This window comes from Tympanuchus pallidicinctus, unplaced genomic scaffold (assembly GCF_026119805.1).
Source record: "Tympanuchus pallidicinctus isolate F22 unplaced genomic scaffold, pur_lepc_1.0 scaffold19, whole genome shotgun sequence".
In the NCBI taxonomy this organism is placed as follows: domain Eukaryota; kingdom Metazoa; phylum Chordata; class Aves; order Galliformes; family Phasianidae; genus Tympanuchus; species Tympanuchus pallidicinctus.
The window spans coordinates 4,088,408-4,100,991 of record NW_026294710.1 but is presented as its reverse complement, the minus strand read 5'-3'; the positions used below and the strand labels follow the sequence as shown (position 1 = coordinate 4,100,991).

Below are 12,584 nucleotides of genomic sequence, written 5' to 3'. Positions count from 1 at the left end.
GAAAAAAAAAAAGGAGAAAAACAATCTATTATTTCCCATAACGCTATTCAAAGAAAACGTTTGCCATTAGCAACATCAGTAGTCTAAAAAACATAAATAGTGAGGCAGATTTCCTAGATTTTATTTCTGCGTCTTAACAATTGGTAGATTTTGGAGCAGGAAGCTAAATCAGGCATTTGACAATAAATTGTAATCAAAATACGCATCTTGTGAGGTGAATAAGTTGCCCTTCATCTATTAGTTCTTATTATGTCCTGTAAAATCTGATTAATTACTCTATCCAGATAAATACAATATTTTTATTTTAGAAATTGAATCCTACAGCACCTTTAACCTATCAGTAATGATAAAATACATTTTAGAATGTCTAATTCAATATTTTTAGATTTTAATATGACAATTATTACATTAATACCACAAGTTAAGTAGAATAACATTAAACTGTTAAGATAATTATATGCATCACTGCAGGACTGGGAAATGGAAAATACTCAGAAGAGCTTCAGTTATAGCTGAAATGATGAGAATTTTAAGTACAGTGTTTTATGCATGCAAACAGAATGTTTTAAATAGATGTGGCACCAGTCAGGTAGCACAGTTTTACAGTATAACGAGCTGGTTACAATGGCACAAACTGAGGCAACCCAACCTGGGCAGCCATGAGGGCCTGCACTGTGACTGGGATGCCCTGACCTCCTGCCAGGCCCAGAGCCTGCTTTGCAAGAAATTGCTGATGTTAGCATATGAGAACTTGCATGTAACAGCTGGAAAACTAACTAGACCGAAAATGGTCAGAGAACTGCTAGAAGTCACTGTCATCAGGCAGGCTTATATGCAGACAAGACTTCTACAGAACTGAAATGGAACACCACTGGGCTGTGACTAATCCAGGTGCTAATTACCTTCTGTAACAAAAACACATCTGAATGCGTCAACTTTCAGAAAACAACTCCACCCAAGTAAACCCACCACATCTTCCTTGTCAGATCATAGGCTGGATCAACAGAGAGCAACAGAGAGGAGCCTTGCTTTCCAGACTTTGGAATACGCTGAAGAAGCAACAACTTTCTGTCTGGGCCTTTGGCAAACCCAGATTCCACATCAAATGTACCTTCTGAACAGTGCAACATAATGTGATATAAAATAGACTTATTCTTGCTTATGTTTAGCTCACCAGAACACTTCTGAACAGTGAATTCAAATGGCTCTTAATTTGAACTTTACCTAGGAATGGGACTGTGGAGTCTGGTTGATTTTTTTGCTTTAAGAGAAACAAACACCACCAACACATTCCTTCTCTAAGATGGAAGACATTCACTTTCTTCAGCCCAGGAAAAACATACTATGGGAAACTTCAGCCCAAATAGCTCTGTTTTTAATTCTGGCAGCTTTTTACAGTCTATGACTGCACATTTTCACCGTACCTTTCCCATCTCCCTCACTATCACACCCCCACCCCCCCACAGGTGCAGCAGCTGGGAGTACAAGGCACTAAACTCAGCCCTGTGAATTATAGTATGTAGGAGATTAAACTTAAGCCTAATGCTACAGTCAACCTTCAACAGCTGAATTCTATAAATGGACGCTCCTTAAAAGAAATCTTTATTGGTTACTATTTAAAACTACATCTCTATTAAAATCACAACTGAAAGAAATTACAAGCGAAATGCATCTCCATCAATGCCATGACAACACCATCCAGTTTAAGTATGTACTATATCATTTAACACAATTTACCTGCAGTTTAAAAAAAAATACATAATGGTTCACTAATGAAGTATTATCAATGATTACATTATGAAAAAGAGAATTTCTATCATTATAAATTATCTTAGATGTAATCATGAACAATAAACTTTCAGTGCATTTAGAAGCCCAGTGCCATTACTACTCTGCCAACCTACTTCCTCTGTGGAATTAATTTATTTATACAGCGCAATCAAGCGACTGTAAAACCAAAACTTCATTGAGTAAATTATGGAAAACACATCAGTGTTTTAGTTTCAGATTTTTTAATTTCACATGTAGATCCAGAAATAGGTGAGGGATAGAGGGGAAGGTCACTATGCTCAACAGCAACTGCACACATGCATAGCATTCTGTTCACTGTTGAATGTCATCTTCTTTCATGTACACTCTCCAATGTACAATCCCTTGAGAGTTCGACACTGCCTAAATGTTCCTGCTTTTGCATTAGAAGTATCTTTCAAATGCAGAAATTTTCAGTTATTAGCATGCAGAATCAAACCAAGGTTGGAAAAAACCTCCAAGATCTTCTACTCCAACTCTCCATATACCACCAGTATTTTCCCATTAACCCATGTCTCTTAGTACAACATTTAAATGATTCTTGAACACCTCCAGGGACAGTCACTCCACCACCTCCATGGGCAGCCTGCTCCAGCCCCTGACCACTCAAAGAAATGTTTCCTAATGGCCAACCTCAACCTCCCCTAATGCAACTTGAGGTCATTCCCTCCTGTCCTGTTGCTACTTATGTGGGTGAAGGGCCCAAACCCTACCCATGTAGGTTGCAAGGGTGAATTTTTGAAAAGTAGTTTTCTATTGGCAGTTGTGAGCTTTCCACTTACACGACTCATTGACCTTCTGTCTCTCTCTATATTTATATATCTGACCTTTGTTTTAAGCTCTGTGAACATTAACTAATAAAAAACAAGAAAGCAGTATAAGCAGTGGGATGATAGTAGAAAAGAAACCAAAAAAAAAAAAACAAACAACCCTATAAAATACTGCACTGCTTGTTTCTAAGCAAGCAGGTCAGCAAGTCTGAACACAGCTCCGACTTAAATTCACTTGCTAGACAGAGAGAAGCAAACAAACTCCTTCCAGCTTTAAGCTGACCTCAGTGACCTACAAGGTGAAGACACACCACGTTGCTGCTGCTCTGAGCATTGGCTGCACATTTTTCAGTCTCTGCCACAGACCATCCCTCAGATCTGGATGCTAATCTTTACGTTCAGATTCATGTTGCTTGATACACCTCCAATGCAAAAAGCATTGCTTTATTGTGGTTTATAGTGTGTCTGGTGGTTACAGCATTCTCCTCTCCTAGGAGGTGGAAGATGGGAGAATAGCAACTAGGAGGTAAGTCTACTAAATCCACGTACCTTGCTTCCCGGCCAAGTTATCACAGAGAAGGTAGGATTTTGTTTTGTTTTTCTTGAATGAACATAGCCTTGCCAGTGTATCTTTCATCAAGCTCTCTCTAGGGCATATCCAAAAGAAACTAAACCCCAAGCTGTTCCAAATGAGTACAGTAGCCAATATTAAGGTGACCGACAATCTCATGCATACAAGCAGGTAAGAATTCAAATGAACTAATGAATAAAAATCCTTAAGTCTTGAAATTTCAATTTACCTTTTACATATCTAAACACTTTTCTGAATCTGGACAGAGCCTATCAGCACTAAGGATACAGAGCTCCTCTCTCCGAGACAGAATTGGCATTCAGAATCCCAAGAGTTGCTCTGACAGTCTAAAAATAAAGCACAATAAGAATACCTAGGGAAGAAGATGAATTCAGAATAGTTCTTTCAGTTCTGCTTTTGCAAAACTGAATTCAAACTAAACTAAAACTAAATTCACCCTACCTGGATTGTCCATACAACACTGCACTACTATTTAAGTTCTTCGGGAATGGTACAGAAGATGGCTTGTGGCCTCAGTTTCACAGAGATCACTGCCACATTGGACCCACAGAACTCTCAAGGACAAAGAACTGACCCTACATCATTGGCATGCACCGCTGCAGGAACTATGGCTAAAATTTCCACCACAGACAGGAAACAGTTATGCCATTGACTGCAATTTGGTCTGGAGAACAAGATTTCTGATGGACTATAAAGCTAGAGAGAATTTTTGTATGCTTTCAGCTACAAGGAGTTTCCAATTTCAAATAACAGCAATGAAAGTTGCAGAAAAAAAAATCAGTGTATCCTAGCCAATGGCACAAGTCAAATGTACAAATACAGTACGTACAAAATACTCAGTTCCTTCTCTACCTCCTAAAAAGAAAAAAGAATACTTGGATTCTTGCCAGTCCAGCTGCTAACATTAAACAACTGGTGCTACATTTAACAAAAAGCAGGGCGGAACAAGAGTAATTTTCATTATTTTAGTTCTCTTCTGTAGTGAAACCTAACCACAGGAGAGCCAGAAATTCATTTGATAAACAGATACTGCAGAACAAGTTTTGTGAAAAAAATCACAGCAACAGAATGAAAATCATTCAGAATATCATTGTCATTAAAGGGCACAGGAACACTTCCTCTGATAAAAGATCAAGTGCAATGGATAAAATACTACCATTAAAAAAACCAAATGTGTACTTAAAAAAAAAAAAAAAAAGACAAGGAGTAATTGAAAATCATATCAAAACTGAGAATAATCCAGCGAATGTGACAGTGATACCCCTAACAAAACTCTTAAAAACACGCAAAAATACTTGCTGCTAATGTTCTTATTTGTGTTAGAAAAGCCAAGCATTACTATTCATACTGCAATATGCAGTATGCAATACATACTCAGCCTTCTGTTCTTTATCTGTGGTTCATTAAATTGTAACAAACAAATATTATAATGTAGAATAACTAGTCTGAGTAATTCAAAATATATAACTTCTCCTAGGAAAATTATTTATATTCTTCTGCACTTCATTACTTTCCAGCTTGTTTTTTTTTCAGTGATGCTTATACGACCAAACTGAAAGATCAAAAGGAAATAACAGTTTTCCTACTTTCATAAGGACATGAGTATGTCAACCCAGGGATTTTTAACACAAATAAGACACATCAAGGATATTTTTTTCTTTTTTAAGGAATAAGAATTTCTACTTCTTAATCAGAAGACTGTATTTGAACAAACTTAGAAACAGGAAGGACAGACAGCAATGAACCTCCACTAAAGAAACGAACAGAGATCTCTGTAGCCACTTTTCCTTGATGAAGCAGAATTGTTCTCCTCTACATGCTACTACATCAAATGGGGATCTTAACCATTCCATTCATTAAGATACCCTCCATATTTCTTGAAACTGTTCCAGAGTATGTTTGGAAACTTTCTTTCATGGTTATAGTGCAGTTATTGTTTAACCAAGCTTCATTATTTAGCTTGGTAATTCAACGCCTCCTCTCCCCCTTTACTTTTAACACTTTGTTCTCATTATCTTATTTCCTCACTTTAAAAGAAGAAGCTAAGATGTTTTGACAAGCTCTCTGCTATTGCAGAGCTACCTTTTGTAAGAGATTTTCTTTTCAACAGGAAAAGACCAAAGTTAACAAGTCTACAAGAGTAAGGAACATTTCTGAAAAAAATAACCAGATGCGTATGTGATGCTTTTTATTCTGATAGAGGATAATGCAGGATAAGAATATGAAGCTTTGCTCTGACTGGGGCTAAAATAAGAGAAACATCTCCTGGGAAACGGTACAGGCCTGTCTTAACAAGCAACAGACAGAGTACCACAGATAAGAGAAGTTGTACGTCAGACATCTCAGCACAGGCTGCTGCTCTAAAAATCTTCTAGAAAACAGATATATTGGAGAAAACAAACAAAAAGCAAATGCTAGGAACATTATGCACTTCAGGGATAGTAAAGCACTACACTTTTAGTGTCCCAAAAATGTTCTACATTTTCATTGAGGTCAGCATTTGAGAACAAACAGTCTCAAAACTAAAATTCTCCACATACCAATACACTTAGATATGCTACAAGCCATCTAACTAGGCTGATGTCTCATTTCAATGCCCTTAATGAAGAAATAAATACATGTTCACATATTAAAAAAAAGATATTGTTCCACTCTAAGAAGCTATTCTGTGTCATATGTATATGAATGGTTTAATCCTTACAAATGCATGCAAACGTTTATTTGATAGGTGTAAGGACCTGAAATTGCTCTTAATAATTCAGCATTTCTCTTAGAGGTTTGGACAGATCTGATATTTCAACAACACTACGCTTTATGCTATGTTCATTACAGGCTCCCAGGTTCAGCAATTCAGTCCTCCAATTAGCCAGATCTCTTACTTTATTTTTCTGACTTCTGTCACTCCAAGGTTGTTTGACATATTGGCCCCCATTGAAGAAGCCTGAACCACAACCAGATTTCTCTCTTCTTCTGCTAGTCCAGGAAGCAAACCCTTAAAAGTTAAACAACAACATCTGCTACTTCAATCTTCGCAACTTCCCAGCACCATTGAGGATGGCTGCCACATGTCTGACATTAGAGACAAATGCAGCACTGGGTCTTCTAATGCTCTGGAGAAAGTCACACGCCATCATGGGCACAAGAGGAGCCCAAATGTTCACTAAACTAAGCATTGCAAATCAAGCTCCAAAGCCAGGACCTTTACGCTGCAATGCAGGGAACTCAGAGACAAAAAGCACATGTATGGCATGGATCTAAATCCTTACTGAGAGAATATGCATTGTTTCTTACCAGGAATATTAGTAACAAACCACACATTGCAGGAGATTCTGGGATAAATCTCTACCAGTTCCTGTCAGTAGCAATAAAGACTCCCCATGATGCAGCCTTCATGAGCCAAAAGAACAGTGGTGGCTTCTAATGCTTTCTCCTTTCCTTGCCTTTGTTTCAACATTAAAGCTGCATTTCAAGATGTGAAATAATGTGTTTTACAGTGAATAGCACAGTCTTAAATAACCTCAAAGTCTACTGACAGATCTTCAGTATCACTGAATTTACAGTTATACTGCTGCACAACCAAATTAATTAAAATCTGATTAACAAGATGCATTCTTTATATCTTAGCCATTTCTTATCAAAATGATTGTATGTTAGCCAATGCATGTCAGTTACACAACATGCAGTATTTGCAGTAGATTAACATACTTAAAAAAATATCACTGTTGTTATACAAGAATTACAAAGTCCTCCAAGAACATTTCTTTCTTCTAAAACTTCTTCTCTGTATAGTTAGTATATCACATTTTTTGTTTCATCTTTAAGACAAAACATAGACATACATTTAGAGCTCTTGTACAGGCTCTTTGAACATACTCTTGTATACATTTCCTGAAATAAGTCTGACTACATTAAGTAGTTAAGTACATTAAATATAATCTTCAAGGGGTAAAGCCTTTGGTCAATTATTTTCAATATTCTCAACCTCTTTTAATGCAGACTCTTGATTTAAAAGTCTTTATTAACCTTGGGGTCTTAAATCAAGCAATCCAGAATTTGTTCAGTGAATTTGTTCAATTGTTCAGTGTAACAGGACTGTGAGAATGAAGTGAAAGAACTGCATAAATATAATGGAGAAAAGGAAAAAGGAACAGACACAGTTATCTTAGCAGTTCACAGACAACACACTAACACAAAAGTTATGGTCAATTCCAGTAAGCTCAGAAAGTTCCTTCCAACATGGATTACTTCACTCTCATCTATAAGAAATATTTTGCCCAGCTACTTAGCTTTCTGCTATCCTTACCACAATTCCTTTCAGTATCCTCAATATTGTTTAAAGGACGTATTACTAAAAAATTCCACCACCTCTGCTCTTATATATAACAAGTATTCAGAGAATGGTTGTTTGAACTATGTCATCCTGTAGCAAATTTAGACAGATAAAAAATTCTAAACTCTAATTCAGCACATCACTTTACACTTCTTGTAAGAGTTCTGCATGGCTCCTGTGTGAAAACAGTCCCAACTTCATACTGCTTCCCAAGCCAGAAGGTCACATCCAGTACAGCTACAGAAGGCTACATCAATGCATTTTTGATAGAAATTAGTCAGGAATTCATCAGCACTTATTTTTTGGTTTATGACATACCTCTGTTTAATACATTAATTCCATTTTTATTTTCAACATGCATGCAATTACTCCTGCTTGGCTGCTAGGAGTCCATCCATAAGAGCCCAAGGTAATATTTTGGTAATCTCTCCTTCAAAGCAAATACATTTTTCACATTTTTCACTTACTGTGTTGCCTTGTTATTGAGAAGACTGAAGGGGACAGGATTCATGAGGTCTATTTGTCGCACATAGGCAAGGAAAATCTTAGTGTTTGTTTTTTGTTTGTTCTTAATGTATGTCACTGATACCACCACTAGCTACCATTCATTATTTTGCAATCACCTTCAAATTTACTTGGTTAAACTGAATTTTAAGAAGAAAAATTTTTAAAATCTCATGCAAAGTGAGCCATTCCAGTCATGCTTTGCAATCCTTCAAAACAACAAACCAGAAACAAACTACTGGACAAATAATGAAGGAACCACCATATAAATAATAAATAAAGCAGACCTTGGGATGAAGCTTTTAGAGAATATTTGACAGCAGTTTGTTAATCAATAACAAAAATTTCTAACCAAAGCTATTTTACTTACAAATAAAAATTATCACCTTATCATATTAATCGAGAAATAAGTATCTCCACATTGCTGCAGTTTCTCAAGTGAACAGTTTTCAAGCAAATCTTAACAAATGTGACGCAACATGCCAATTATTTAAATGTTAAGCCCTATGAGAAATAAAATAAACCCTATAAGCACCTATATATAAATCCCATCAGAAAACAACTCATCACAACATCCAAGTTCTAGCTAACATCAACCAGTATCACCATGCTGCTTCAGTAAAAGATAATCCAACATTACATCATAATAGTTTTAGGTTAGCTAGCATCTAACCAACAGGGATGGTTAAAATAGCTTAATTTAGTATAACAAGTTCAACTCAAAAAGCCCAGCTTCTAGGATAACTGAGTTAATTTTGTTCTTTACATGAAACATGCTTATCTGAAGGCATTCCTCATATTTTCTGTGGAAACAACACAAGATAATTGGAAAAGTATCTGCAATGCCTCTGTCATGACCATATGTAACAATTCTTAAGAGAACCATAGGCTGATTTGGCACTGTAATTCAGGAAAGAAAACATTCACTTACCGCAGTGCGACTGGAAAACCTGTGGCTTGACTACCTGATTGCAGATATTGCACACTACAAGATAGAAATCATCATGAGCTGGATAATGGCCAAATAAGTGCATATCTGTGGGAAAGTTAAAAATATATACAAGAATTAGAAATTATGCTTTAAGTAAATGTTAAGAAAAAAAAAATTAAATACCGTAGGGCCCTATTGTTATATTAACTTATAGAAAGCAAATTTATACACTGATCCATAACAGTTTATTACTGTGTTGAAGAGATTTTTTCCCTCTTCAGGGTTTCAAGGCCCTATACTACAGCTGTGGTCACATTCCCTGAGTCTGAGTCAGAAGGCAGGCAGCAGTGCTCACTGCCAAGAAGAGCACTAAACGTTTCTGTGCTGGTCAGCTGTAGAAACAGCAGAAGAGTACGCCTTTTCAGATCTCTTCAAAAAGATTCTTTCAGAAAACACAGTGCATGAATTATATGCTCCGTGTTACAATATTCCAAGCTCAATTACAGATTGCTGCAGAAAGTCCCCTGCTTAAAAGCTTGTTATAGCAGCCAAGGACAGGGATGCTACAAGAGCTTCACACAGTCAGGAATGCCATCCTTGTTCTGAACCAGATGTAATGACATGAAATTCCTTGTTCTCTGAAAATCTCCCTCCTTGTTCAATGCTCTCCTGTTTGAAAAAACTGGGAAGAGACAACGATGGTTAATGAGGTATTTCCCATTGATAGCACAAGGAATTGCATGGAATCTGATGATGGGACAGTCACACAATGATGGGCACTTGTCCTTCTCAGCTGAAACACAGAAGGCAACACACACATTCTTAAGCCATTACAAGCAGAGAGAAAATGGGCTTAAATTACTACTAAAGGCCTCAGAGCTCTAACAGCAGTGAGTTAACACACTTCGCTCTGCATTGCTATAACTTGAGAACAAGCACGTGTGCTCAGCCACTAAATTTCAGTTTTAAGGGAAGTAACTTCAGCTATATTTGGTCCCACGACTGCGCCATCGGAGCCAACGCTGCCAAGAAAGGCATTACTGCCTTAGGAACTGTGTCTCATTTGAGCCACACAGGCCAGTAACACCTTTACTAGCTGTCATTTAGTTAAATACGTCACATCTTTAAGTAAAGACATCACAAAATGGCATTCCAGTGTTATTCAGCAGCATCCCAAATCCATTACAGAATCTGCAAAAATGCCTTCTGACTCAGACTGAAGCAACAGCCTGGCACCTCTCAGGCAGGCACTTCTTCAACTGGAAGAGAAACACAAAGATCCTCAGTGACAATAAGCATGCACAACAGCAGCAGTGATTGATAACCATTACTTCTCCAAGAGGGTTTTGATGTGTCACTTTTATTTAATGATAGCTATTTCTTTCAAAAAGTGACTAAGCAAGTGCATTATTTCATTAGTTCTTACCAAAAGCAAACATTCTGTCCCTAGCAATACGTTTTAAGTGATCTGGGCTGGCCTGCACTGCTGTGCAAGTTGCTTATGATGTTAGCAGAAACTTCAGGCTGTGAGAGCTCCCCAGAAGCAGGGCAGCCCCTCCTGCTACCCAGGCAGCCCCACAGGCAGCTCCAAGCAGGCTTCCTTAGGCACACACCAGTACTACCAACTCACGGATATTGCCCTTTACCCCTGAAAATCAAGCCCTGTTTCTGTTACTGCTCTTACCAGGCTGACACCTGGCTGAATGACTCACTGTCACCTTGCAGCACGAGGCCTGGACCACCTGAAGCTTTCAATGCACCACAAGCAGGTGACTACAAATAACACATTTGAGGTAAATTTGAAGGAGTGCAGTAATTAAGTATAACTACTTTGATCTGTTTGCTTTATTCAAATCTTTACATGTGATAAGTTAGTGATCTTAAAGATCACTTTACATAGGCGGTTCTTACATAGTCAAAACCTCATTTCCAATCAGAACATACAGATAACAACTAACAGATTTAAAAACACCAATGAAAACAGTATTTCTTCAAGGCATAATTTGATACAGACTCCCAGCTCAAACCCAACCATTTCATTATGTTTATAGAATATTTCTTTTTTCTTCTTGCTTGAATAGTGCAATGACAGTCTTGCTATGAAAAGACACAGAACTTGCCTTTTGCAAATACAAAAGATACTTAAAAGTTGCAACCTTTTCAATGTTATATTCTTCAAGTTGCACTTAGCTTGCACCTTTCTGTATACAAGGTTTCATTATACCTAGCTCCAAAGCATAGAGACTGACTGCAGGGAATAACTTACAGAGACACGTACAGTATTAATATAGCGGAAATCTATCCAAGGACACAGAATAAGAAATCAGGTTAGTTCAAAGGATCACTAAATTGTCTGCTTTTTCTCACCAGACATGGTCAAGTACACAGAAGGGCAAGTTCTAGTACCTGCAAGCTCTCTGCAAACAGCAAACACTCAGGTTCTTGTGATACTGAGGTGGCAGAAGCTGAGGTGCAAAGATACTACACAGACATGCAAGAGGGTGTACCAAAACAGCTGTTAGGGATACAGCATCAGAGTACTGCACAGATGCAGTGTAAGTGACATCCTGAAAGCAGCACCTTGGAAGGTTTTTTGAGTTTGCGGATTCACAGCAATAGTCTGGTGGAAGTGCAAACTTCCACTGTAAATATCAGCCTTCTGTTACCAAGTTGATTATTAGTTACCTGTCAAAAGCCACTTAAACTAATCGAAGGACTGAAGAACTACAAGTTGAAAATCAAAAGCAGGAATCAGACTACACAAATAAATTGCTGTTCTTTAATCATGGTACCTGAAAACTTTTATAAACAATGTCATTCAGATTGGATTCCTTAAAAACTCATTATGCAGGAATTTATAAGAGCAAAAATTCATCGAGTCTAATCTGGTTCAACTAACCTTAGTAGTTCCATTGATGTTAACACCGGCAGAAATCAATCTTCCTGATTAGACTCATGATTTGTAAGCACACACGCATTATATAAAAATTATTTTTTAATTAAAAGCTGTACCAAGCATTAGTATTGTCTCGCCAGAAATTCAAATCAGAGATTTACTTTATTAGGCATGACAGTATTACAAATGCAATCTGTATCGCAGAGAATTTAGAATCAAGAAACAAGGACAGTACAAACTGAAAAAGGAAGCAGGCAATGTAAGTGTATATGTGTATATATACATACATATATATATACGTACACATACACACACACACATTCTTATACGCTTTCTTGTTTTTAATAAGAACAGTTAGTTGTTGATATGTCCTACCCAAAGCAACTAGAACAAAAGCGTTTGTTTGGACATTACGGTTCCTAGATCTGATTACAGCCATTTGACAATCTAGATCTTTTTATCTGCAGCAAAAACAACAGTGTCTCCAAACAAAGACTTATCTTCTAGAGGCAACCACTGCACTTGTCTGGCTGTTAGCTGGAAGCACTGGCAATAAGCTCCTCAGGAAAGGTTAGCTTCAGAAAAGAAAACAGCTCTTTCCAAAGTTAGCTCAGGACGGACCTCTTCAAGAAAAAAGGAAAGAATATAGAAGAAGATAACAGAAAACTTGTAAATAAGGTATGCAACTATCAAGTAATCACAGAATGGCTTTGGTTTGAAGGGAACTTAAAGATCATCTCATTCTCAAGTAA

The 12,584-nt window shown here is 37.3% G+C and overlaps 1 protein-coding gene across 3 annotated transcripts in view; it reads right to left on the bottom strand.

Moving 5' to 3' along the window:
• Positions 1-12,584, bottom strand: part of ATXN7L1 (ataxin 7 like 1) — a 108,771-nt gene that overhangs the window by 60,897 nt on the left and 35,290 nt on the right. For 2 of the 3 annotated variants that reach the window (XM_052680858.1, XM_052680859.1), the window contains exon 3: positions 8,937-9,041. The exons of the other annotated variant lie outside the window; for it this stretch is intronic. In XM_052680858.1, coding sequence (XP_052536818.1) covers positions 8,937-9,041 — 105 coding nt within the window. The remainder of the gene's footprint in view (positions 1-8,936; positions 9,042-12,584) is intronic. 3 annotated transcript variants of the gene reach the window in all.